At 46.6% G+C, this 27,416-nt stretch overlaps 1 protein-coding gene across 3 annotated transcripts in view; it reads left to right on the forward strand.

The window, feature by feature from the left end:
• The first annotated feature begins 3,915 nt into the window (after positions 1 to 3,915).
• ARHGAP45 (Rho GTPase activating protein 45) overlaps positions 3,916 to 27,416 on the forward strand; it is a 77,904-nt gene continuing 54,403 nt past the window's right edge. For 2 of the 3 annotated variants that reach the window (XM_063147246.1, XM_063147248.1), the window contains exons 1-2: positions 10,985 to 11,147; positions 22,688 to 22,991. In XM_063147246.1, the coding sequence (XP_063003316.1) occupies positions 11,016 to 11,147; positions 22,688 to 22,991 (436 nt within the window). In that variant the 5' untranslated portion in view covers positions 10,985 to 11,015. Of the gene's footprint in view, positions 4,006 to 10,984; positions 11,148 to 22,687; positions 22,992 to 27,416 lie in introns of those variants that run through there. The other variant, XM_063147247.1, reaches the window with a different exon arrangement.

Genomic DNA, 27,416 nt, shown 5'->3' on the forward strand with positions numbered 1-27,416 from the left:
AAGCTGCCGTAGTGCGCACGTGTGCAATACAATGTATTATTTATTTATTTATTTAGAATATTTATATACCGCTCCTCATTGAAAAAAAATTCGGAGCGGTGTACAAGGTAAAATGAAAATAAAAACAGAATAAAACAGTTAAAACAAAATTTAAAAAGAAGCAAAAAAGAACAACACAGAAATCCAAGGCTGCATGTTAAAGAAAGGCTTCTTGGAATAAAGATGTTTTCAGGAGGCGCCAAAAGGAGTACAAGGTTGGAGCCTGCCTGACCTCCAGAGGCAGGGAATTCCACAGGAGGGGGGCCACCACGCTGAAGGCTCTTCCCCTGGTGGGTTCCAATCGGAGGATGGATCTAGGTGGAACCACCAGGAGCAGGCCCTCGGATGACCTCAGGGACCGGGCAGGTTGGTAGGGGAGAAGGCGCTCTCTCAGGTATCCTGGCCACCTATTATGCCACGACACAGGCTCTGAACACCAGACCTCACGTCTGCCACCACTTCTTATGGGGCGACACAGGCTCTGAAATCGAGACCTAGCCAAGGCTACTCCCTGCTCAAGCCAAGCACCACCACTTGGTACGTCTGAGGCAAGGGATAAAGCCCACCTTCCTCCAAACTATGTGGAGAAAGGGGTTTAAAATGGAGAATGGATTTTAATATATATAATAATGTGCTGTGAGTTATATCTGCTTAGGTGAATGATAATAAAGAAAGTTCAAGAGTGATTGTGTGAGAAAAAGGAAAGCGCGAATGTGAGAGTGACAGGATAATGTACACAATCCAGAAATAAAAATGGAACGAAGGATGATTCCTAATGGGTCAGTTCCACTTTGGAAACAAAAACAGCTGATTCAGAACTCTGAAATCTAGGGAGAAATTGGTCTGGGGGATGTGTATATGGGTTCTTTACCCTGACCTAAATGTGCATATTCAGGTTTCAGGACGCAGCCGTCCTTTCGCCATAGCGTCAGGTTTTTTACCCGATCATGCGCATCTTCGCATTCGCGATTTACCGCGACTTTTCGATCACGTCCGAGTTTGCACCGCATTATGGCTATGTGTCGTTGGGGGGGTTAAATCAGATTTTGACATGTGGGTGGAGCTTTGAGGGCAGGACATTGGGAAATCGGGATTGGCCGATTTCCCAATTTCACACCAATTGGCTGCCTCGTGCGCTCACGCCGATTTTGCTTTGAAGTCTCCCTGCGGAGCTCCGCAGAGGAAGCTTCTTAAAACAATTTTATTTCTGTATTTATATATTTATTGCATTTCTGTACCACCCAATATGTGAAGCTCTCTGGGTGGTTCACAGAAACAAAGAGGGGGAAACGGGCAGCCAGACGAAGGAGACGTGTTCTGCTGCCTCGTTCCTTTCCCGCTGCAGCCTCGTTCCTTCCCACCCACCCCCTCCCGGTTTCTGTGTTATATGAATCTGCAGAGCTCCACGTATAAAATTTATAACTTCGCTCCTCTCCCCTCCGTAGCGTCGTATCATTGTATATGTGATAATGCGCATTTATATCATTGTATATGTGATAACGCGCATTTATAACTAACTATAAAAATAAATAAATTCAGAAGATAAATCCCTGTTGCTGCTGCAGCGTGACGCTCTTTGCCTAGATTCGAATCAACGGAAATTCGGGTTTATATTTAATGAGGAGCAATCCCGCGGTCGTATAGACGGGGGCCTGGAGAGAATTTGGGAAACGTTGGATGAGAGATGTTGCACTCTCCCTTTAAATGTTTTCGGTCCATAGGGGGTAGCAGAGAGCTGACCAGTCTCATTTATGTTACAATTTCGCAAGCAATAGATAAGTTGCACAAAGCTGCATTCATGCCTTTTGATTTAAGCCTGTGCAGCTGAAAGGCCTACACTTGTGGTCTAGTTTGAAGGTAGGGTTTGTTAATAGTAATAATCTTATTCAAAGTGGTGGGTATGATGGCTTAAAAAGGCCTACACAACTGGGGACCAGGCTGTTTGACAGCGTGCTTCCCCAAGGGCTTGTCAGGGTTTTAAGACCCCCCTGAGGGTCCCTTCTCTCTTTCCCTCTGCTATCAGAGGTGCGCTTGGTGGGGACGTGAGGGAGGAACTTCTCTGTGGCTGCTCCCAGGCTGTGGAACTCATTGCCAAGGGAGATCAGGTGAATTCCATCTCTGATCATCGTTCCACCGGCAGGTAAAAATTTTCTTATTCAGACAGGCTTTTGGGCTTGAAGCTGAATTCAGTTTCGCTGAAATATTCAGGTTAAGCCAGGGAGTGCTGCTGCTTCCGTAATTTTAATGGATGTGTTTTTAATTGATTTGGCTTTTTTGCTTTGTTATTTTGTACATTATCCTGCATTTAATGTTGTTTGTTGCTTTGCATTCTTTTTCTGGCCCGCTTGCATTGGCTGCCTATACGTTTCCGAGCCCAATTCAAGGTGCTGGTTTTAACCTATAAAGTGACTAGGGTGACCATATGAAAAGGAGGACAGGGCTGCTGTATCTTTAACAGTTGTATAGAAAAGGGAATTTCTGCAGGTGTCGTTAGTATATATGGAGAAGCTGGTGAAATTCCCTCTTCATCACAACAGTTGAAGCGGCAGGTGCCCTGCCCTCTTTTAAATCTGGTCACTCTAGGATAGCTCCTGCTGCTTTAACTGTTGTGATGAAGAGGGAATTTCACCAGGTGCTGCATGCATACAAATGACACCTGCTGAAATTCCTTTTTCTATGCAACTGTTAAAGATACAGGAGCCTTGTCCTCCTTTTCATATGGTCACCCTACCTTACACGGCTTGGGACCACAATACCTGACGGAACGCCTCTCCCGACATGAACCTACACTGTGCTCAACATCTAAGGTCCTCCTCCGAGTGCCTACTCCGAGGGAAGCTCGGAGGATGGCAACAAGGGAGAGGGCCTTTTCAGTGGTGGCCTCCAATTATGGAATGATCTCCCCGACGAGGCTCGCCTGGCACTAACATTGTTATCTTTTCGGCGCCTGGTCAAGACTTTTCTCTTCTCCCAGGCATTTAACAGCATTTAACAACATATGCCAAGTTTGTTTTTTAATAGACCCCAGACCTATTGCTGTTTAAATGGATATTGTTGTTTTATACTGTTGTTTTTTATATTTTTGATGGTTTAAAATTTTGTATACTTTTTAAATGTTCACTGTTTTTAACTTTTGTAAACCGCCCAGAGAGCTTCAGCTATGGGGCGGTATATAAATTTAATAAATAAATAAATGGAGTCTCTTTAGTTGCGCAAAGGGATACTCAAGCGTGAACATGACAGAACTATATAAAATAATGAACAAGTTGGGAAGAAGTGGGTGGAAATATCTCTCTATCTCTCTCTCCCCATCATCCCATAAAGTTGATTTGTAGTCAGCTCAGGACAGGGGAGGTGGGGAATACTCTTTTCACACATTGCAAAATGCATGTGGGACTCATGGCCTCAATACTTATCCAGATGAACCAATTGTCTAACTCATTATAAGAAGCTTCAAATGATCTTGCAAATTAAAGCGGAGAGAGATCAACTGAATTTTGCCTACAAAGGAGTAAGAACAACAAAGAGGAATTTAGCAAGCTGTAGCTTCCTCCCAGTTAGCAACCGCTGCCACACGCACACGCACACACTGGCCTTTTCCTGTGTAGTATTTCAGTTGTTGGGTTGTTGTTTTTTTCAGAGAAACCCAGCCAGGAAATAAGTGAGCAATCATGTGCTTTGAGACCAGGCAGCCGCGCAGACGGTGACTGGAGTTAAAATTGCAGCGTGTTTCATTGGCAAAGTGTGTCAACAACCAGGCTGTGGTGGAAGGCCAGTCCAAGGAGCCACATCTGGTGGATGGAAAGGAAGGACAACTCCAGCCGGGAGCTGGGAGCCCAACGTTGAGCTGCGGACGTCGCCTTTCGGTGGGACACCATGTTTTCAAGGAAGAAGCGTGAACTGATGAAAACGCCCTCCATCTCAAAGAAGGGCAGGGCAGGAAGCCCTGTACCCCCAGCCGCCTTGGTGAGTAATGGCCTAGCCTCCAATTTGGCAGGATGGAAATACAGACACAATTGTATCACCCACATTTTTGTAACAGTGATGACTGTCTGAGCATACATCCACCCCCATCCCACTTGCTATGCATTGCTGACCCTGCCATAGCTGGCCTCTGCTGATTTGAAAGGAAAGAGGGCCTGTTTGGTTTCATTTTAACATATATTGGGGACGGGGGAAATATAAGTGTGAGTTACTGGTTCCTCTCTATTTAGTCCTGGCTAGGCCTCATCTAGAGTATTGCGTCCAGTTCTGGGCTCCACAATTCAAGAATTATTATTATTATTATTTTTATTTATTTATTTATTTATTTATTTATTTATTTATTTATATAGCACCATCAATGTACATGGTGCTGTACAGAGTAAAACAGTAAATAGCAAGACCCTGCCGCATAGGCTTACAATCTAATAAAATCATAGTAAAACAATAAGGAGGGGAAGAGAATGCAAACAGGCACAGGGTAGGGTAAGCAGGCACAGGGTAGGGTAAAACTAACAGTATAAAGAAGGACACAGACAAGCTGGAGCGTGTTCAGAGGGTGATCAGGGGTCTGGAAACAAAGCCCTATGAAGAGAGACTGAAAGAACTGGGCATGTTTAGCCTGGAGAAGAGAAGACTGAGGGGAGACATGATAGCACTCTTCAAATACTTGAAAGGTTGTCACACAGAGGAGGGCCAGGATCTCTTCTCGATCCTCCCAGAGTGCAGGACACGGAATAATGGGCTCAAGTTACAGGAAGCCGGATTCCGGCTGGACATCAGGAAAAACTTCCTGACTGTTAGAGCAGTACGACAATGGAACTGGTTACCTAGGGAGGTTGTGGTCTCTCCCACGCTAGAGGCACTCTAGAGGCAGATGGACAGCCACCTGTCAGATATGCTTTAAGGTGGATTCCTGCATTGAGCAGGGGGTTGGACTCGATGGCCTTGTAGGCCCCTTCCAACTCTGCTATTCTATGATTCTGAGGCCACAGCTAGACTGAAGGTTTATCCTGGGATCATCCAGGGTTCGCCCCTGCCTGAGCACTGGATCCCCTGTGTGTCACCTAGATGAACAGGTTTGATCCCTGGACGATCCAGGGATAAACCTTAGGTCTAGCTATGGCCTAAGTGTCCCACAGTATATTGCAGATGCTGAGACCTCTGCAATGTGTGTGAAAGCCTTCCCCCAACCTAGTGCCCTCTTGATGTGTTGGACTGCACATTACCTTGATGTTCATGCACTCTCCCTCAGAGATACAACAGTGAGAGACTCCAGGGTCGGAACTAAAACACTGCAGAATGACAAAGGTTGTTTCTACACCTGCCTTCCCCCCCGCCCCCCCGAGATCGTCCCGGGATCATCCCTGTGCATCCAAATTACACACCTGGGATCGCGGGAGCAGGTAGGGGCGATCCCTCCATTTTCCGGGGATAATCCTTAGGTGTAGAAAGGGCCAAAGTGTAGTAACAAGAAAAACTAACCGTATCCCCCAAAGGCAAAATTGGGACCAGAAAATAGGTTTGTAGGGTCATATATCCCCTCACTTCTTATCATAGAATCATAGAATAGCAGAGTTGGAAGGGGCCTACAAGGCCATTGAGTCCAAACCCCTGCTCAATGCAGGAATCCACCCTAAAGCATCCCTGACAGACTGTTGTCCAGCTGCCTCTTGAATGCCTCTAGTGTGGGAGAGCCCACAACCTCCCTAGGTAACGGGTTCCATTGTCGTACTGCTCTAACAGTCAGGAAGTTTTTCCTGATGTCCAGCCGGAATCTGGCTTCCTTTAACTTGAGCCTGTTATTCCGTGTCTTCATTTGATATATGCTGTACTTACTTCCTCAACATTGGCTTCTCCCCATTGCCTTCTAAAGCCGGTTGGTTTAACAACCACCATATAACCATTTCCCTCAAAATGAAAAGGAAAGCGAAAAAACAATATTTGAGAGAACGTTAACACTTGGAATGAACCTGGTTGTACTTCTGACCATTGCTTTGCAGTGAACTGAAAGTGGTTTGAGAGAAGTTTTGCTTCCTTTGCTGGACCCATATGCCACTTTTGCCCTGTTGATGCCTGTAATCAAACGTATCTAGCAGGTTTTTTAAGACTACACAAGCCAGCTGCACCTGTATCATCAGACGAGACCGAGGAGATGAATGCATACACAAGAAGAAGCAAAGATCAAACCACCTTCAGTTCTTCAGAAAGAAACAAGCAAATCTGTCTCTATCAGCATCTGCAATTTGAATACATGCACCAATAAGAGTTATCTGTTTTTTGCATGTGTGTGTGTGTGTGTGTGTGTGTGTGTGTGTGTGTGTGTGTAAAAGGGAAGTAGCAGGCTGGAGTTTTGCGCATGTTCAATTTGTGACCTGCCCAGCTGTACACAGCCCATTTGCTATGCATCAGGGCCTCCTAGCTGCTTCTGTTTTCACACCCCAACACAGGGCTCATCCATACGGTTGTTTATACCACCATAAATCATAGAATCATAGAATAGCAGAGTTGGAAGGGGCCTACAAGGCCATCGAGTCCAACCCCCTGCTCAATGCAGGAATCCACCCTAAAGCATCCCTGACAGATGCTTGTCCAGCTGCCTCTTGAAGGCCTCTAGTGTGGGAGAGCCCACAACCTCCCTAGGTCACTGGTTCCATTGTCGTACTGCTCTTAACAGTCAGGAAGTTTTTCCTGATGTCCAGCTGGAGTCTGGCTTCCTTTAACTTGAGCCCGTTATTCCTTGTCCTGCACTCTGGGAGGATCAAGATCTTGCATTTCCATTTCCATTTTCCATTTTCGGACAGATGATGCAGCTGCAAATACAAAGCCATCCAGGGGCAAACCCTGGAAAATCCGCTCCAAAAAAGTTGAGCGTCTCTAAAACAGTAAAAAAAAAAAAAAGATTAACAATGGGGGGGGGAGAGCAACAGTGTCGTTCCTCCCCCCTTTTTTATTTTATGATTTAAATATACGGAACTCCACATTGCCAAATTTTCACAGGGCCAGGCAACCTCCATTCTGAATATGTGGACCTCTGCATATTGTGGTCTTTAAATTAGAAAGAAAAAGGTGGGGGGACAGCCCCGATTCTTTCCTCACCCCACCCCCATGCCATTTCTTTTTTTATATATATAACTTTTCAAGCAGAGGACTGGGCAACCTCCAATCTGAATATGCAGTGCTCCACATATTGTGCCCTTTAAATTATAAAAAGAGGGGGGCAGCCCCGTTCCTTTCCTCCCTCCCCCTGGGGACGAATGGCCCCTTTCCTTTCCACCCTCTCCCCACCATTAATTTTTTTTAAAAAAACTTTTCAGAGGCGCCAGGAAGGAAAATTCGCACCTCCATATAGACAGGGGTACAGGCACCAAAATGAGGTTCAACCCATACCTGGTGCAACATCATACATACTGGATTTGTGTTTGTGAGTCAGGCAGCTCCCATCTACATGCATTAGCACTAGAGTCAAGAGAGAGTCAAGATAAGAATATAAGAACTGCTCTACTGATGGGATCAAAAGTCCAATTGCATCCAGCATCTGATTTCTCATCACGGTTAACCAGATGCCTCTCGGAAGTTCACGAGCAGGACATGAGCACAATGGCACCTTTTCTCTCGTGCCCTGCAGCAGCTGGTCTTCAAAGGCACTCTTCAAATACTTGAAACGTTGTCACACAGAGGAGGGCCAGGATCTCTTCTCGATCCTCCCAGAGTGCGGGACACGGAATAACGGGGTCAAGTTAAAGGAAGCCAGATTCCGGCTGGACATCAGGAAAAACTTCCTGACTGTTAGAGCAGTACGACAATGGAACCAGTGACCTAGGGAGGTTGTGGGCTCTCCCACACTAGAGGCCTTCAAGAGGCAGCTGGACAACCATCTGTCAGGGATGCTTTAGGGTGGATTCCTGCATTGAGCAGGGGGTTGGACTCAATGGCCTTGAAGGCCCCTTCCAACTCTACTATTCTATGATTCTATGATCAGGAAAAACTTCCTGCCTGTTAGAACGGTACGACAATGGAACCAGTGACCTAGGGAGGTTGTGGGCTCTCCCACACTAGAGGCCTTCAAGAGGCAGCTGGACAACCACCCTGTCAGGGATGCTTTAAAGTGGATTCCTGCATTGAGCAGGGAGTTGGACTCGATGGCCTTATACTATTTTCTGATTCTATGATTTTATATGCTCTAACAGTCAGGAAGTTTTTCCTGATGTCCAGCCGGAATCTGGCTTCCTGTCACTTAAGCCCATTATTCTGTGTCCTGCACTCTGGGAGGATCGATAATCATAGAATCATAGAATAGTAGAGTTGGAAGGGGCCTACAGGGCCATCGAGTCCAACCCCCTGCTCATTGCAGGAATCCACCCTAAAGCATCCCTGACAGATGGTTGTCCAGCTGCCTCTTGAAGGCCTCTAGTGTGGGAGAGCCCACAACCTCCCTAGGTAACTGGTTCCATTGTCATACTGCTCTAACAGTCAGGAAGTTTTTCCTGATGTCCAGCTGGAATCTGGCTTCCTGTAACTTGAGCCTGTTATTCCGTGTTCTGCACTCTGGGAGGATCAAGAAGAGATCCTGGCCCTCTTCTGTGTGACAAGTATTGGAAGAGTGCTATCATGTCTCCCCTCAATCTTCTCTCTTCCTTCAATATATTTACAGAAGCTGGAAGAGGCTTTCATGATGGCTCAGCAATATACCCGAACACACTGTATCAGCAACGAAAGGTCTTGTGGCACCTTAAAGGCTAACAAATTTATTGTGGCATGAGCTTTCATGGACATTGTCCCGTTCATCAGAGGCATCTGATACTAGAAATAATAATAATAATAATAATAATAATAATAATAATAATAATAATAATTTATTTATTTATTTATTTGTTACCCGCCTCTCCCTCTGGATCTAAGAAAGCTTATATCAAAATAAATATGTTGTTTTGCCTGCAACACACTAACACATCTACATCTTCGGAAATTGTTACAAGAACTTCTGTCACCTGTGGCCTGAATGTAGACAATGTGTTTTTAAAAAATAAATCATTACAGGTGTTAATTAGCTTATCAACGCCAGTATGTTTGTATTATCACCAACACCGGTTTGTGACTGAGCAGTGTGCTTATTTTAGATACTTTTACACTCCATTTGAAGCGTAATTGTATGTCACAATATATCTGTTAGTCCTTAGAAACGTTAAGATTTGTTGTTGCTGATGTTATATCTCTCTTCATCTGAACTGTGCTTTGTTTGGATGGTGGAAGGCCGCACCGGTGAGTTAAGAATTGCACCTCTCAGTTTTACTAGTGGGTATCTTGTGTTCGGAAATGCTTACTCTGTGGCTTGAAAAGGAGATGTGCAGCAATACCCAGCGCATGCTTGTACGCTAGCAAAATGTCATTGTGGGGCAGCTGGAGGCTTCGTGTTCTGAAATGAATGCTAAAAAAAAAATCCCAGGGCCCCAAGTCTTGCGCCTTTCTCATACTGCGAAATACAACTTTATTTTTCAGCATATGCTAGCAGATATGAAAGAAAGAGAGGGTGGAGGGAAGTGAAGAGGAGTTGTGCTAGCATGTTATGAAAGCTTTGTGTTATTTATATTGAGTTTCTAAACACACTTACTAGGGAGTAAACCCCATTGAACACAATGGGACGTACTTTTGAGTAATCATGTGCATAAGATCGCACTGTCAGTTGTTCAGAAAGATCCATTTAAACACTTTTGGAGTGATTTTAAAAAGTCCTCCCGATTAATTGAATAATTATTTTTTTCTAAGTATTTACCCCACCCCACAAATATGGGCATCGTCTCACCTACAGAGGAACCCATGCATGCACGCCTCTTCTAAGATGGCGCATTTTGTAAAGGATACCTCCTTTAATATGGTGCATGTAAGAAAGAATGGCTTTTCTAAGATGGTGGACTCCAGAGAGCATGCCTGTTCCATGACCCATGCGTGGATCAAAAGATCATCGAATCATAGAATAGTAGAGTTGGAAGGGGCCTACAAGGCCATTGAGTAAAACCGCCTGCTCAATGCAGGAATCCACCCTAAAGCATCCCTGACAGGTGGTTGTCCAGCTGCCTCTTGAAGGCCTCTAGTGTGGGAGAGCCCACCACCTCCCTAGGTCACTGGTTCCATTGTCGTACTGCTCTAGCAGTCAGGAAGTTTTTCCTGATGTCCAGCTGGAATCTGGCTTCCTTTAACTTGATCCCATTATTCCGTGTCCTGCACTCTGGGAGGATCAAGAAGAGATCCTGGCCCTCCTCTGTGTGACAACCTTTTAAGTCTTTGAAGAGTGCTCTCATGTCTCCCCTCCATCTTCTCTTCTCCAGGCTAAACATGCCCAGTTCTTTCAGTCTCTCTTCATAGGGCTTTGTTTCCAGACCCCTGATCATCCTCTGAACACGCTCCAGCTTGTCTGCATCCTTCTTGAATTGTGGAGCCCAGAACTGGACGCAATACTCTAGATGAGGCCTAACCAGGGCCGAATAGAGAGGAACCAGTACCTCACGAGATATTTTTTCCCTTCAGAACCATTGTTTTAGTCATACACAAATTTATCCCAGTTTCATCGCTCCATCTCTCTATTAACAACTAAAAACAATAACCAAACTGAGGTTTTCGTTTTTTTAATCAGGCCGACAATGCTGCTTCTCAACGTTATTATTTGTTTTTGCATAATTGAGAAAAAGGTCTGTAACTGTGCCCCAAAGAGGAAGTCGTCGGATCGCACTTCCTCTTGCTTCAGAGATCATTTGTGGCTTCTTCTCCCCGCCCTTTCGTAGCAACGGAGCTGGGCGGTTGCTTTTGTGGTGCATGGTCTTATTTTATTTTTTCTTTAGTCCTGCTGCCTTTACACAGCCAGGAGCGGTGGAAACGGTCTTGAGAGCCACCCGTGCGAATGCGGATATTTTGTGGGCCTTTAAATTGTTAGCGTTGCCTCTTCTTGGATTGTACGTCCGGGTAGAGCCGGCTGATCTCCATGCTGTCGAATCGTGGGGATGCTTAACAAGGCCATGAGTGCTGGTAGGAACAGTTACAGTCCATATTCTACTGGACTGCGGAGGAAAGTCATGAAAGCCAGGGGAAATGTTCTGGATGCGGTCTCCTGCAGAGCCAGTGTGTGGCTTAAGGTACTATGATGACAGCTCAGTAATATTCATGCCATGCCCAGGGTGCTACAAATGCTTTCCAGGAGGAAGAAAGAAAGGAATCACACTGGCCCCGTTCAGACAACACGCTAAACCATGCTGCTTAACCACAAGATGGTGAACGGAATTCCGTTCACCATCTTGTGGTTAAGCAGCATGGTTTAGCGTGTTGTCTGAACGGAGGGCCACTCTGTTGATGGGTGGGCTGACGCTGTGCAGGTTGTGTTGACTCAGCGGCGGAGCAGATGCTTTGCACGCACAAAGGTGGCAGGTTTAGGTCCTCCACTCAATTTAAACGGGCCTACGAAGGATTTTGGAGAGCCCATGACTGATCAGAAGGGTAGGCGGTTCTAGGCTAAATGGAGCTGACACTATAGAAGACAGCGTCTTATGAGATAACATTGTCCTACTTTGTAGGGTTGTTGTTGTTGTTGTTGTTGTTTTTAAATTTTAAAAATATGTCCAATTTATAATCTGTATATATAAAACGTTTAGGTATGTTTCCGTAAAGGCTTCAGCTGATACAGGTTGCTAAGCAACAGTAACAACATGTAACAGCAGCTGATACAGGTTGCTAAGCCCCTCGCCCGACTCCTCCGGGCTTTCCAAGGTAATCCTACCCCGCTTTCTGCCTCTTCGCTCCCCACCCCCCCATGAAGGGGGCAGCGCCACGGTTTGGATCATGAGCAAGACACGGCCGGGACCCTTGGTGTCTGGGTGCGAGGCCACTCTCCTGCTGCGAGCTGAGGCCCCGGCCTAATCTCATGCGAGCTGGGCGGGCGGCCCAAGGCTGACAGAGAGGAGGACATCTGCTCCCCTGACCTCCCTGCCCCCCAGGACTGCCAAACGGCGCTGTATCGGTGGCTTCCAAGCAGCCCGCGCCCCTGCGATGATATTTAATTAATAAACTTTAAGATATGCTACAACGGCGTATGTTACGCATGGTACAGCTAGTACTTATTAATTTATCCTGCATAAAAAGTGAAAGGCCAGTAACGTAAAGCTTTATGAAGTGACCAACGACTATTTTTTATTTTAAAAAACAACATCTTGCACAGAGCTACTTTGCACAGTTCTTGTAAGAATGATTGAGGTAGTATACGAAGGGACTGGGTGCCTTTGAGAGGGGAAGGCCCAGAGCTTAGGGCTACAGCATTTGATCCCGACATTTCTAGTTACCAGGAGACTTTGAGGGGCAATTCTGGGAAAGGTTTTGTAGAGGTGATACTGCCAGTCAGAATGGGCGGTCCTTGGCTTGATGGGCCAATAGTAAAAATAAAGGCAGCTAGATACTCTGCATATGCTCAGAGGCAATCAATCCCTCACATAGCTTCAGCATTGAATAATAATAATAATAATAATAATAATAATAATAATAATAATAATTTTATTTCTTACCCACCTCTCCGTTTGGATCGAGGCAGGGAACAACAATAATTCTAAAATACATAAAACTGAATTTAAAAAATTATTAAACATTCTAAAAACATCTTAAAATTGGACTGAGTGGGCCTGCCGGAAGAGCTCAGTCGTGATAGCTTTCTTAAATGCTAAAAGACTGTTAAGTTGACGCGTCTCCTCCGGCAGGCCGTTCCACAGTCTGGGAGCAGCAGGAGAGAAGGTCCTCTGGGTAATACCTGTCAGCCCAATTTTGGCTAGCTGAAGTGGATTCTTCCCGGAGGACCTGAGTGTGCGGGGCGGATTGTACGGGAGAAGGCGATCCCGCAGGTAGCCTGGACCCAAACCAGGTAGGGCTTTGAAGGTGATAACCATTTATACTTTGCATCACAAGGGCCCCTTCTCAAGTTGTCTGTGTGAGCTGGGGGGAAGTCAGCAGGCAGGCGTGGGATAGGAGAGAGAGAGAGAGAGAGAAAAGGGGAGACTTTGCAGGAACAGGAGACAGAAACAACCCTGTTGGCAAGAGAACAGGAGACTGTTTCAGGTCTTGGGGCAAGAGATGCTGATCAAAACCTCTTCTCGGGACTGATGGGTTTGGTTTGGAAGGTTCCTGCTTCAGCCGAGCCCCCTCTTTTCAAGAACCTATGAATTCATCCAGCCTTCCCCCACCTGGCACACTCCAGGTGTGTTGAACTACAATCCGCATCATTCCATCAATTCCGGTCAAGCTGGCTATGGGATGATGGGTGTTGTAGTCCAACACATCTGGAGGGTTCCAGGTGGAGGAAGGCTGCGAAACCCGTTCTAAACAAGAGCTTCTGAGAATGGAGGGAGCAGGGCTTTCTTTCAGCCTGGGACAAGGCAACCACCCCTCTTCAGGCACTTATAGGCCCCGTTCAGAAAACACCTTAAACCACAGCTTTAACCATGGTGGTTAAGCTAGGATGCCAGGCCGTGTTCAGAAGACACCTTAAACCATGGCTTAAAAGCCTTAAACCATGGCTTAAAAGCCTTATTCACCATGGTTAAAACCATGGTTTAAGATGTCTTCTGAACACAGCCTGGCATTCTAGCTTAACCACTATGGTTAAAGCCATGGTTTGAGGTGTCTTCTGAATGGGGCCTTTGTGGGGTAGTGGACCCGGGCTTTACAGGGACTCAGCGCCAGCTGAGGATGCTGTGATCATGCGCAGGGTGATCATGCGCAGGGATGCTGACACAACCTGCCACCCTTTTCAGGCTTCTGTTTCCCCTCTGAACCTAGCTGCAAACCTCACAATGGCTGGTGAAAATGAATCTTCCCAACAACGATCTATTTTCCCCTGTTGTGCTGCAAAGTATTTGGGGCTGGCTCGGTCTTGAATGGGCGGCTTCCGGGTACGCTGTTCGGCGCCCTCGTTTGCTTGGCGCTCTAGGCGGCTGCCTGAGTTGCCTCTATGGCAGCATAGCCTGTGGCTATGGGGACTGTCATGATGAGCAACTGTGCTTCAACATTTACCATTGTAACACCGATCACTTGGGGCATGTCTAGAATCATAGAATCATAGAATAGTAGAGTTGGAAGGGGCCTACAAGGCCATCGAGTCCAACCCCCTGCTCAATGCAAGAATCCACCCTAAAGCATCCCTGACAGATGGTTGCCCAGCTGGCTCTTGAAAGCTTCTAGTGCGGGAGAGCCCACAACCTCCCTAGGTAACTGGTTTCATTGTCGTACTGCTCTAAATGTCAGAAGGTTTTTCCTGATGTCCAGCCGGAATCTGGCTTCCTGTAACTTGCGCCCGTTATTCCATGTCCTGCACGCTGGGAGGATCGAGAAGAGATCCTGGCCCTCCTCTGTGTGACTACCTTTCAAGTATTTGAAGAGTGCTATCATGTCTTCCCTCAATCTTCTCCTCTCCAGGCTAAACATGCCCAGTTGTTTCAGTCTCTCTTCACAGGGCTTTCTTTTCAGACCCCTGATCATCCTGGTTGCCCATGCAACCAGGTCTACACCATGCCTTATCCCGGGGATCATCCTGGGATCAGCCCTGTGCGTCCACATGATGCACAGGGGATCCCGGGGGAAGGGAAGGATGATCCCTCCATTTTAGCCCAATTCTTCTTGCGGTCTCGAGATCATCCCGAGACCGCGGCAAGTGTAAGCACCCGTCGTGGCTTTGTCCCACCTCCTCACAAGTAAATGCAAGAAGGGAACTGGGCATGGGGCACGGAGCTCTTCAGGCACTCCGTGTCCATCAGGGGGGAGGAGCAGGTATTTTAATTTAATTTTTCTTATCTTTGGCTCTTCTCGTTTTTAAAAAATAATGGCGATCACGATGTCCTTTTGGGACGTCACGCGGCCATCTCAACACCCAGGGAGGATCGCGGAAGCCAGTAAGTCTGCGATACTCCCCCTACACCCTTGTAGTGTAGACATGCCCTTAGAATTAGACTGATAACAGGGACAATAAGGTCCAAACATATAACACCAATTCTGGCCCACCAGCACTGCCTGCCTGCATGTTTCCAAGCCCAATTCCAGGTGCTGGGCTTTGATCTATAAAGCTTTACATCAGTGGTCCCCAAACTTTTTCAGGTAACCACCCCCTTGGTTCTGCAAACTCATGCCCAGTTCCCCCTGTGCGCGGCCCCTTTAAAAGGGAAGCACCCGCCGCAGGCTTGCCGAGGGGGGGAAAAGAGAGCGAGCACCTCTGTTTTGCAACCGGCGTGGCAGGGCACACCAAGCAGGGTATGTCTCTTCATTAGAGTTTTGGTGCTTTTGAAACATTTCAATTCACCGTTAAAAGGACTCTTCTTAAACAGTATTAATACATGTGTGGATTCTACCCCTATATGGCTTAGGACCAAACTACCTTCTCCCATAAAAATGTCCGTGGGAGATTTTGGAGAGGCGCTTTTCAGAAAAGACCACCTCGAGCGTCCCCCTGCCGCCCCTTTGCCTCTTAGCGTCCTCCTGCCGCCCCCTTGCCTCTTAACGCCCCCCTATGCAATCCCACCCAACCCCCCACTTTGGGAACCACTGCTTTACATAGCTCAGGACCACAATACCTGATGGAAGACCTCTCCCTAGCATGAACCAACTCATTTACTGCACTCACCTGCTGAGGGAGGCTCAGAAGATGGCAACAAGGGAAAATGCCTTCTCAGTGTTGGCCCCCCAATTGTAGAACAATCTCCTCATGGAGGGTTGCCTGGCCCCAACATTGTTATCTTTTCATGCCAGGTTAAGTCCTCTACCCCCAGGCATTTGGCAGTGTATGATAAGGTTTTAATCTGGTCCTGAATTTACTTATGGTCGAATGTTTAAAATTGTGCGTATGTGCGTGCGTGCGTGCATGTACTGAATGTTTATATATTTGTATGTCAATGGCTTTTGTACTATGTACAGTGTATAATATTGCATTTTTAAGGTTTTTAGTCTTTGAAAACCACCCACAGAGATTCAGCTATTGGGCGGTATAAAAAAGCAATCAATGAATGAATGAAAATCAATTAATCTTTTTATGATTACTTGTATTATATAGTCTGTTCTATTTATTTTACAAGTCTTAGTTTATCCTTGTTTTACTGTTTTGCTTTAGTAACTGTCTTTGGCTGCATTCAGACTACATGATGGTCTACTATGGGGTAATAAACAACTTGACAGTTGTTTATCTAGGGAGTACTCCCCACACAACATAATAATAATCAACTGTGGTGTGGATTAGGATCTGCACTGAGTTGACTATTATTCCACCCTGACTCATTCATCCCTCGCCCTCTCTCTCCCTTCAGTCCTCCCACTAGTATCCCATCACTCATTGCTGCTGAAAATCTATCCTGCCAACTGGACTAGAGTGGCAGCCACCACTTTGACCACTCTTGCCTTACAACTCTATGGTTGACGAAATAACCAATAGCGGGTGAGGAAAAAACCAACAGTGTCCTCCATTACAACACAATAACCACTGGTGGTCCAAATAGCCAACTCTGCACAGCGCTGGTTATTTGCGTTGGTCATGTTGGCCAAATAACCAACCGTCGGTTAAAAAACTCCCCACACACAACACGATAACCCGTCGACTATTTAAACCACCATTGGTTTATTGTGTTGTTTGAACCCAGTCTTTATGTACCAATATCTAGAACTGTCTATGGACTAAGTAAACACTTTGGATTGGTTACGCTCCTTCTGATTTTATTTTATTTTTCTTAATTTTTTTCTATTTTTTTTTTAAATAAAATCCTAAACCTGTGCACCCAGAAGTAAATCTAATGAGCAATTGAATTTAGGATGCAGCAGTCTTAAACACACCTGCTACAGCAGGACTTAGTTCTGAATGAAATGGATAGGCTTACACTGTCATACTCTCCGTAGGAGGAGTAAACGTGGATTGCAGCCTCAGGGCATGTCTAGACCTGCTGATATCCCGAGGATTGCCCCGGGATCATCCCTGTGCGTCCACATGACGCACACGGGATCCTGGGAGCAGGGAGGGATCCCACACTAGAGACATTCAAGAGGCAGCTGGACAACCATCAGTCAGGGATGCTTTAGGGTGGATTCCTGCATTGAGCTGGGGGTTGGACTCGATGCCCTTGTAGGCCCCTTCCAACTCTGCTATTCTATGATTCTATGATCCCTCCCTTTCCCTGGCCTACCCTTTAATCCCAGTTTTTCCCGCAGTCTCGGGCTTGTCCTGAGACCGTGGGACGTGTGGCTAGCAGTCCCAGTTTGTCCCAGCTCCTCGTAAGTAACCGTGAGGAGCTGGGAACTGTTGTGAGTTGGAGGGTTGTTGCTTTTTTTTTTTTTTAAAAAAAAAACTGTTTCGTAGGAGCGCTCCTGCACTCATTTCGGATTAAAAAAATGGCGGGCACAACATCCTCTTCCTCCCGGGAAGTCGCGCACCGTGTGTAGGCTGAGGGGGAGGATCTCGCGATCACCAAATCATGAGATCTTCCCCCTCCGGACCCTAGGTGTAGACATGCCGAAAGTTATAGAAGTGAGGGTTTGGTTGCACCCGAGGGCCTGAAATTTTCAGCTTTCGTTCGCATTTTTAAAAGAAACGTTCTAGTCCTCTTTATTTATGAGGATGGAAGATTTGCAGAAGCGTTGAAGTGTGCTTTTTTGAGGTTGCACGGACACGTGAAGCTGTGCTGAGACAGAACATAGCTCCTTCTAGTCCAGAATGTTCTCCTCTGACTGCCTTCAGAGCCGCAGGGTACCAAGCCAGTTTCTGAGTTGCGGTTTCTGAGATGACGAGCAAGATTTACGGAAGCGGCGCTGTCTGCTGTTTACTCACTGCAACACACTTGAGCAATGGACAGCCACAAGAGCCAAGTGCTCCACTCCAAGGGAACAGTTTCCTTCAAAGGGGAATGGTAATTTCCCCATTGCTTGTAGGTGGTGGGAGAGGAACTCCCTCCGCCACCCCCCAAAAACCCTCCCATTTAGGATATAAACCCATATTCACCTCCATACAGCACAAGAGATCAGAACCCAAAAGTAGACTTTGATTCCTTCTGGGTACAGATTTATTGCGTCCAGTTCTGGGCTCCACACTTCAAGAAGGATGCAGACAAGCTGGAGCGTGTTCAGAGGAGGGCAACCAGGATGATCAGGGGTCTGGAAACAAAGCCCTATGAAGAGAGGCTGAAAGAATTGGGCAGGTTTAGCCTGGAGAAGAGAAGATGGAGGACAGACATGATAGCACTCATCATGTTTGTGAAAGGTTGTCACACAGAGGAAGGCCAGGATCTCTTCTCGATCCTCCCAGAGTGCAGGACACGGAATAACGGGCTCAAGTTAAAGGAAGCCAGATTCCAGCTGGACATCAGGAAAAACTTCCTGACTGTTAGAGCAGTACGACAATGGAACCAGTGACCTAGGGAGGTCGTGGGCTCTCCCACACTAGAGGCCTTCAAGAGGCAGCTGGACAGCCATCTGTCAGTGATGCTTTAAGGTAGATTCCTGCATTGAGCAAGGGGTTGGACTTGATGACCTGGTAGGCCCCTTCCAACTCTACTATTCTATGATTTCTTTTGTGGGTCAGGAACTCTACTGTTCCCTTAGGGATAGTAGAGGCCCCTGCCTGAAACTTTTCGCTTTCATTTTAAAAAATTAAATCATAATTGTGTACTGCTCTTTATTTAGGGAGACATAAGAAGATTTAGAGGGGCAATTTTCCATCCCACGGCTAACTAACGAATAAACTTGTTCCTGCCTTCCACAGTTTTAGCCAATCAGATACCTGAAAGAAACGCTTCCTCACAGGCCTAGCCCTGGCTTACCTTGCAGGGTTGTTGTGAGGGTGAGAGAGGAAAAAAGAGCCAGTGTGGTATACTGGCTAAGGTGTTAGACTGGGAGTCGGGAAATCCGGGTTCTAGTCCCCACTCGGCCATGGAAACCCACTGGGTGACTTTGGGCCGGTCACAGACTCTCAGCCCAACCTACCTCACAGGGTTGTCGTTGTGAGGATTACATGGAGAGGAGGAGGAGGAGGATTATGTATGTCGCCTTGGGTTGCTTGGAGGGAAAAAGGCGGGATGTAAATGTAATAAAGAAAGAAAGAAATTTAATTTGTTTAAAAGTTAACTCACAGGCCTTACACCAGCCTACCACTTTAAGATGATTACTTTGCAGACGTCTATCTTAGGGGGCTTGAGCAATGCTGGGTATATCAGCTAGTTTTAAAATATACTATTAAATGTTATTTTATTTATATTTCAGGATCTGCTTCAGCCTTCCTCAACTTGGGGCGCTCCAGGTGTGTTGGACTACAACTCCCAGAATGCCTCAGCCAGGGAGTTGTAGTCCAACACATCTGGAGCGCCCCAGGTTGAGGAAGGCTGTTCTAAAAGTTCGAGAGCTTTTAAGCAGTGAAAACAAGGAGCTGGGATTTTTTGCAGTTTGCCCCCCACTTCCTTTTGCCTCCGGGCCGTGTCCACCACTGGGAGGCACACACACATGCATACACACACCTGTCCAAAAGGGGGACACCACATGGAAGGCTCTTCTCTTGGTGGACTCCCATTAGGCCAGCCTTCCTCAACCTGGGGCGCTCCAGATGTGTTGGACTACAACTCCCAGAATGCCCCAGCCAGCTGATGGCTGGGGCATTCTGGGAGATGCAGTCCAACACATCTGGAGCGCCCCAGGTTGAGGAAGGCTGTGCTAGATGGAGGGAATTAGGCTGGGGCAGAAGTGCCTGGTGGATCTGGAGGGCCCTGGGCAAGGCCCCCTCCATGCAGGCCCTCCCTTCAGTGAATCTGCTTTCTCAGCCCCATCATTACCAGGTGCTCTTGCACCTTCTTCTCCTCCTCCTCTTTGCCACTATCTTGCTTGACAGGCAGAGATCCGGGGAGCATGTAGGCTGTGGCGTCTCCTCCTCACCAGCACCACTGTCTGGGCCAGAGTGGGAGGCAAAGGAACAACCAGGTTGCCATGGTGAATCGCCCAGAGAGTTTCGTCTATGGGGCGGTATACAAATGCAAAAAATAAAATAAATGCAATAAATAAGAGAAGAAACTCTGAGGGCTCCTGCCAGCGGGCCCTTACTGGGGTGTAGACCTAAGTTTGATGCCGGCCCTAGAGGTGCCCCTCCTCTGGTAACGCTGGCTTTGGAGGGGCACAGCTGTCCTGGAGGTTATGCCCCCAGAAAGTTTTCCACCCCACTTAGAAGTGCTCTGTAATACAATACAACTACTTTACACACATTACACACATTGTTGTAGATCACAAGCTGAATATGAGCCAAGAGTGTGATGTGGCTGCAAAAAAAGCAAATGCTATTTTGGGCTGCATTAATAGAAGTATAGCTTCCAGATCGCGTGAGTTCCTGGTTCCTCTCTATTCGGCCCTGGTTAGGCCTCATCTTGAGTATTGCGTCCAGTTCTGGGCTCCACAATTCAAGAAGGAGGCAGACGAGCTGGAGCATGTTCAGAGGAGGGCAACCAGGATGATCTGGGGTCTGGAACCAAAGCCCGATGAGGAGAGACTGAAAGAACTGGGCATGTTTATTTATTTATTTATTTATTACATTTATTTATTACATTTCTATACCGCCCAATAGCTGGAGTTTAGCCTGGAGAAGAGAAGATTGAGGGGAGACATGATAGCACTCTTCAAATACTTAAAAGGTTGTCACACAGAGAAGGGCCAGGATCTCTTCTCGATCCTCCCAAAGTGCAGGACACGGAATAAGGGGCTGAAGTTACAGGAAGCCGGATTCCAGCTGGACATCAGGAAAAACGTCCTGACTGTTAGAGCAGTACGACAATGGAACCAGTGACCTAGGGAGGTGGTGGGCTCTCCCACACTGGAAGCCTTCAAGAGGCAGCTGGACAACCATCTGTCAGGGATGCTTTAAGGTGGATTCCTGCATTGAGCAGGGGGTTGGACTAGATAGCCTTAGAGGCTCTTCTAACTCTACTATTCTATGATTCTATATTCGCATTCTAGTTGTTCTGCAGTCATGGGTGGGCATAGGGGTGGGCAGTGGGGCCAGTTGGCATGGGCCTACGATTTTGGGGGGTCCTACTCCTGGTAGAGGCAAAGGGGGACCATTTGGTAAAGATTTGTTACAAAGTAGCTCTCCTGTGAGTGAGCAGTACCGACTCCATTTTGGGACAATGAAAAAGCCAAGGTGTCTTCACACCCCACCTCCAGCAGAGATGAGATAAAAGCACATAAATGGCGCTGACAGCAATCACGAAAGGCTAGATCAAGCGATTCAGTTCCTAATAGACTTCATAAAATGCATTCCTCAGAGGCAAAGGTGGGAGATAAAATTAAGCAGAATATGAATGCAGGATAGCAAGAGTGATATCTAGTAATGCAGTGCAGTCAATAATGTGTTCTGTTTTGTGTTCTTTGGCGGTACGGTTGAATCTTTCTGCAAGAACGTTTGAACGGATTCGCGGTTTTGAGCATTAACATCGACAAGGCAAAGTTGCTTGATTTTTCTGTTGTTGTTGATGATTTTGCCCAAAGAAAAGTGTAGCAAAAACAGCTGGTTCCCTGGTGTACCAAGTTGCCCAAAGAAAAGCACATAAAGCATTTCTGAATATGAAGAAGTGATGTCTTATATACCTAGGGTGACCATATGGAAAGGAGGACAGGACTCCTGTATCTTTAAGAGTTGTATAGAAAAGGGAAATTCAGCAGGTGTTGTTTGTATGCATGCAGCACCTGGTGAAATCAACTCTTCATCACAACAGTTAAAGCTGCAGGAGCCCTGCCCTCTTGGCCAGATACAAAACAGGACAGAGCTCCTGCAGCTTTAACTGTTGTGATGCAGAGCGGATTTCACCAGGCAGGTGCTGCATGAAAATAAATGACACCTGCTGAAATTCCCTTTTCTATGTAACTGTTAAAAATACAGCAGCCCTGTCCTCCTTTTCATAGGGTCACTCTAACATACATCTTGAATAAAAGTGCTTGCCATTACCTTTTTTATATAAATCGTTCTAGTTCATATGTATTGAGAACTGATTAAAAAATACTTAATGAGCAGTTGGAAATGGGGACTACATTTCCACTAGGATGATCAGGGGTCTGGAAACAAAGCCCGATGAGGAGAGACTGAAAGAACTGGGCAGGTTTAGCCTGGAGAAGAGAAGATTGAGGGGAGACATGATAGCATTCTTCAAATACTTAAAAGGTTGTCACACAGAGAAGGGCCAGGATCTCTTCTCGATCCTCCCAGAGTGCAGGACACGGAATAACGGGCTCAAGTTAAAGGAAACCAGATTCTGGTTGGACATCAGGAAAACCTTCCTGACTGTTAGAGCAGTACGACAATGGAATCAGTTGCCTGGTGAGGTTGTGGCCTCTCCCACACTAGAGGCCTTCAGGAGGCAGCTGGACAACCATCTGTCAGGGATGCTTTAAGGTGGATTCCTGCATTGAGCAGGGGGTTGGACTCAATGGCCTTGTAGGCCCCTTCCAACTCTGCTATTCTATGATTCTATTACCAGGTTTGCCCAGCCTTGTCTGCAGTGATTCTTTGGAGTCACATCCCCTGCTCCCACTACACACACCTTCCCCATATTACATTTCCCTGTTAGTCGTCTTGCTTGGTCCTGCAGCATAACACCTTTTGCTGCAGGCCTGTCAAAGATGGAATGCATTTTGATCCTTGCAGGAACTGCCCCGGCGAGAGGGCCTGGAGCTGTCCACCTCCAGCCTCGTGGATTTGTCGTCAATCCCGACCGCTACGCTCAAGCGCCCCACCAGCCTGAGCCGCCATGCCAGTGCTGCGGGATTCCCGCTCTCCCCTGCCATCCCCAGGGGGCTCTCCAAAGGGCACAAGCCTCAGGCCGCTTACAGCCCCAGCGAGAACAGCGAAGGCAGCCTGATGGAGCCAGACGACATTTCGCAGCTCCTAGCTGAAGTGGGTTACTTTGCGGAGCGTTTGGAGAAGCTGAAGGACGTGGTGCTCCAGGAGGGTGAGTGCCCATCGACAGGACCGTGGTCTTCAGGGACCTCCAACAGGATTTTGCTACAGCTTTCATTTAATTTGCCTCTCCCACAAACATTATTATTATTATTTATCACATTTATATCCCGCCTTTTTTCCTCCAAGGAACCCAAGGCGGCGTACATAATCCTCCTCCTCTCCATGTTATCTTCACAACAACAACCCTGTGAGGTAGGTTGGGCTGAGAATATGTGACTGGCCCAAAGTCACCCAGTGGGTTTCCATGGCCGAGTGGGGACTTGAACCCAGATCCCAGTCCAACACCTTAGCCACTACACCACACTGGCTCTCATATGCGCACCTTTGTTGCCAACATGCATTCATAAAGTGCTCCATCACACCTACTTTTTTATCCGGTTTTCATCCGTGGTTTCCCCCTCTGTTTCCTTAGCGAGTCAAGTCCTGGGCACTTTCACATCTATGCGTTGTTGCGCTCTTTCAGCTCATGCGTCTTTTCACCTGAAGCGCTACCATGCTGGCGAAATCTCCCACCCCGTCCCGTACTTTCTCCTTTCCCCTTCAGTTAATTTTTTACTTGCTTTTCCAGTCCAATTTTTGTTATTTATGATTTATTTATTTATTGCATTTATATACCGCCCATAGCCGAAGCTCTCTGGGCGTTTTATATTTCCCCCCCCCCCCCTGTTTTGCAAACATACATAACATAAAAGCATTGCGTAATGACATTACATCCAAGCATTACATCATGCTTTTTATGGTTTAAATTTTTGTGAACCGCCCAGAGAGCTTCGGCTATTGGGCAGTATAAAAATGTAACAAATTAATTAATTAATTAATTAAATGGGAGGGGGGAGAAGGGGAGAGGGAGGGGGGAAAAAAGAAAAACACACACACAAAAATTAAGTTATATTTTCGGCTCTTGACATATCATAAATGTGAATTATATTCTCTAACACAATAATCAAGTTCTTTTCTTCCTTCTAAGTTAACTATGGGCTCATCAAGCAGGATATTCCACTATGATATTCCACCAAGCAGGATACTCCACTATGAAAGCGGTATATAAAAGGCAGGAGCCACACTACTGCTTTATAGTGGTATTGAAGTGCACTGACAACTGTTGGGGCCTATTGACACATCTACGCCAAGCAGGATATTACATTATAAAAGCGGTTATGAAAGCAGTATATGGCACTATATTTCTTCGATTCTAAGACGCCATCGATTGTAAGACTCACACTCATTTCAGTACCACCAACAGAAAAAAAAGCGTTGATTCTAAGAAATAATAAACGACCCGCGATTCTAAGACGCACCCCATTTTTAGAGATGTTTATATGAGGGGAAAAGTACGTCTTAGAATCGAAGAGATACGGTATATGTCATGGGCCCCAACAGTTTTCAGTGCACTTCAAGACCACTATAAAGTAGGGTGACCAACTGTCAGGATTTCCCCGGATTTGTCCTGGTTTTTGTTCTTTCCATGGTGTCAGGGGGGATTTTCTATAATTTTCAATAATGTCCTGGAATGACACGCCTTCCTCTTTAAGGCTGCCATTAGCATGGCAGGAGGGAATGACATGCTTTCTTGAGGCACATCATTCCCCCACCCCGAGCTCCAATTGAGGTCTTAAAGGGGAAAGTGGGTCATTCATGGACATTATAGAAAAGGCCCCAATTGGAGTGGATGGTGGTGGTGCAGAATGAAATCCTTTCCCCTCCTCCACTCCAATCGGGTTCTTTAAGGTAGCGGGGGAATAACGTACTTTCTGCAGGACTCAGAAAGCTGCTTCCCCACACACATGCTAGGTTAGGGTGACCATATGAAAAGGAGGACAGCGCTCCTGTATCTTTAACCGTTGTATTGAAAAGCAAATTTCAGCACATGTCATTTGTATATATGGGGAACCTGGTGAAATTCCCTCTTCATCACCACAGTTAAAGCTGCCCTCTTTTAAATCCGGTCAGTCTAGTATAGCTCCTGCAGCTTTAACTGTTGTGATGAAGAGGGAATTTCACCAGGTTCTCCATATATACAAATGACCCCTGCTGAAATTCCCTTTTCTATGCAACCATTAAAGATACAGGAGCCCTGTCCTCCTTTTCAAATGGTCACCGTATGCTAGGTGTCCTCTTTTTTGGTTTCCCAAATATGGTCACCCTACTATAAAGTAGTAGTGTGGCTCCTGCATTTTATATACTGCTTTCATATCACTTTCATAGTGGAATATCTGCTTGGTGTAGATGAGGCCTATATCTCATACACTGAATCCACTTCTTCTAAGTTAACTACCCTGTTTCCCCGAAAGTAAGACATCCCCCGAAAATAAGACCTACTTCCAGTTTTGCCTCTCGCTGTAATATAAGGCATCCCCCTGAAAATAAGACCTTTTTTTTTGTTCAACAATAAATGTGTACCGTATTCTTCTTCATGGAAAAATAAGACATCCCCTGAAAATAAGACCTAGCGCATCTTTGGGAGCAAAAATTAATATAAGACGCTGTCTTATTTTCGGGAAAGACGGTATGGGCTCTTCTACACCAAGCAGGATATTCCACTATGAAAGCGGTCTATAAAAGGCAGGAGCCACACAGCTGCTTTATAGTGGTAATGAAGTGCACTGACGACTGTTGGGGCTCACAACACATCCACACCAAGCAGGATATAACACTCTGAAAATAGTATGAAAGCAGTATATGGTACCACTATAAAGCAGTAGTGTGGCTCCTGCCTTTTATAGACCGCTTTCATACCACTTTCAGAGTGGAATATCTGCTTGGTGTACATGAGCCCAGAATCTCATCCGCTGAATCCTATCTCTGAGCTCACACATTTATCAGCACACTAATGCCCCAAGAGAGGAGAATCTGTAACTGTAGAAATTCTCCCTCTTATGTAACAGTGGAGGAGGACGCAGGACCCTTGCCTCATCTCTCAACGTATATGAAGGGTCTACGGCCCCCTAATTTCACACATTTTTAAGACAACCCTGCTCCCAAGTCAGTTGCTACATCACGCGAGGCAGAGGGTTGCGACGAGTGGGATGGGATAGTTCTGTTTCCTGCCTTGTCGCTATTTTCATCCGTATGCTTTTCCTGTTTATGCTGAGGCCGTGACAGCTGGTAGCGCCCTGATAAATACTAAATGGGCGCGTCTCTGTGTAAGTGTGTGTGTGTGCGCCATGGATGACTCTGCCCTTCTTTCTGGTCGAAACCATTTGCCAGGAGCTCAGTTAGGGTTCGACCTGGAGGCTGAAGCCGAGGCCCCCCCCAAATGATCACTGAGGGCATGTCTAGACGATGTCTTATCCCAGGGATCGCCCCAGGATCACCCCTGTGCATCCACATGACGCACAGCGTATCCTAGGAGCAGGAAGCGAACACCCCTCCATTTCCCCGGGATAACCGGGATGGCTTTTAGCCCAATTTTTCCCGGGGTCTCGGGATTGTCCTGAGACCGTGGGACGTGTGGGCCGCTGTCCCAGTTTCATCCCGGCTCCTCGTGAGTAAATACGAGGAGCCAGGAACGGGGCACGGAGCTCTTCAGGAGCTCCGTACCCCTTGGGGGTAGGGAGGGGAACGGGAGCGGTTTTTTAAAAATTATTTTACCTTTCAATTTTCGCTGGAGCGCTCATGCGCTCCAGCTCTTCTTCTTTGGTTTTTTGTTTTTTAAATGGCTGCCACGACGGGCGTGATGCTCTACACAGCTTGGGACCACAGTACCTGGCGGAATGCCTTTCCCAACATGAATCTACCCATAAACTGCGCTCAACATCTAAGGTCCTCCCCCGAGTGCCTACTCCGAGGGAAGCTCAGAGGATGGCAACAAGGGAGAGGGCCTTTTCAGTGGTGGGCCCCCAATTATGGAATGATGTCCCTGATGAGGCTCGCCTGGTGCCAACATTGTTATCTTTTCGGCGCCAGGTCAAGACTTTTCTCTTCTCCCAGACATTTAACAGCATTTAACAACGCTGAGTTTGTTTTTTAACGGCCCCCAGAACTGTTGTTTTTAAATGGGTACCGTTGTTTTTATACTGTTGTTTTTTATGTTTTTGATGGTTTTAACTTTTGTATACTTTTTTTTTAATGTTTACTGTTTTTAACTTTTGTAAACCACCCAGAGAGCTTTGGCTATGGGGCGGGATATAAATGTAATAAATAAATAAATAAATATTGCGCGGCCCATGTGGACTGAGGGGCAGGATCTCGTGATCAGCATATCGTGAGATCCTTCCCCTCCCCCTCCCCTGGTGTAGACATGCCCCTAGAATCTAGAGAATGGCAGGTGCAGGTGATCTGGCCCTGCCAAATAGCCTCAGCGTCAGCATTTGGGCCTTGGTGGGCATGCTGAGACCCCCTGGGCTGGCAGTGCTGTTTGTACCACATCCTTCCTTCTTCATTTAAAAATCATTTGATGGGGTGTCCTGGCAGG

Source organism: Elgaria multicarinata, chromosome 23, assembly GCF_023053635.1.
Source record: "Elgaria multicarinata webbii isolate HBS135686 ecotype San Diego chromosome 23, rElgMul1.1.pri, whole genome shotgun sequence".
NCBI classification, from domain to species: Eukaryota; Metazoa; Chordata; class Lepidosauria; order Squamata; family Anguidae; genus Elgaria; species Elgaria multicarinata.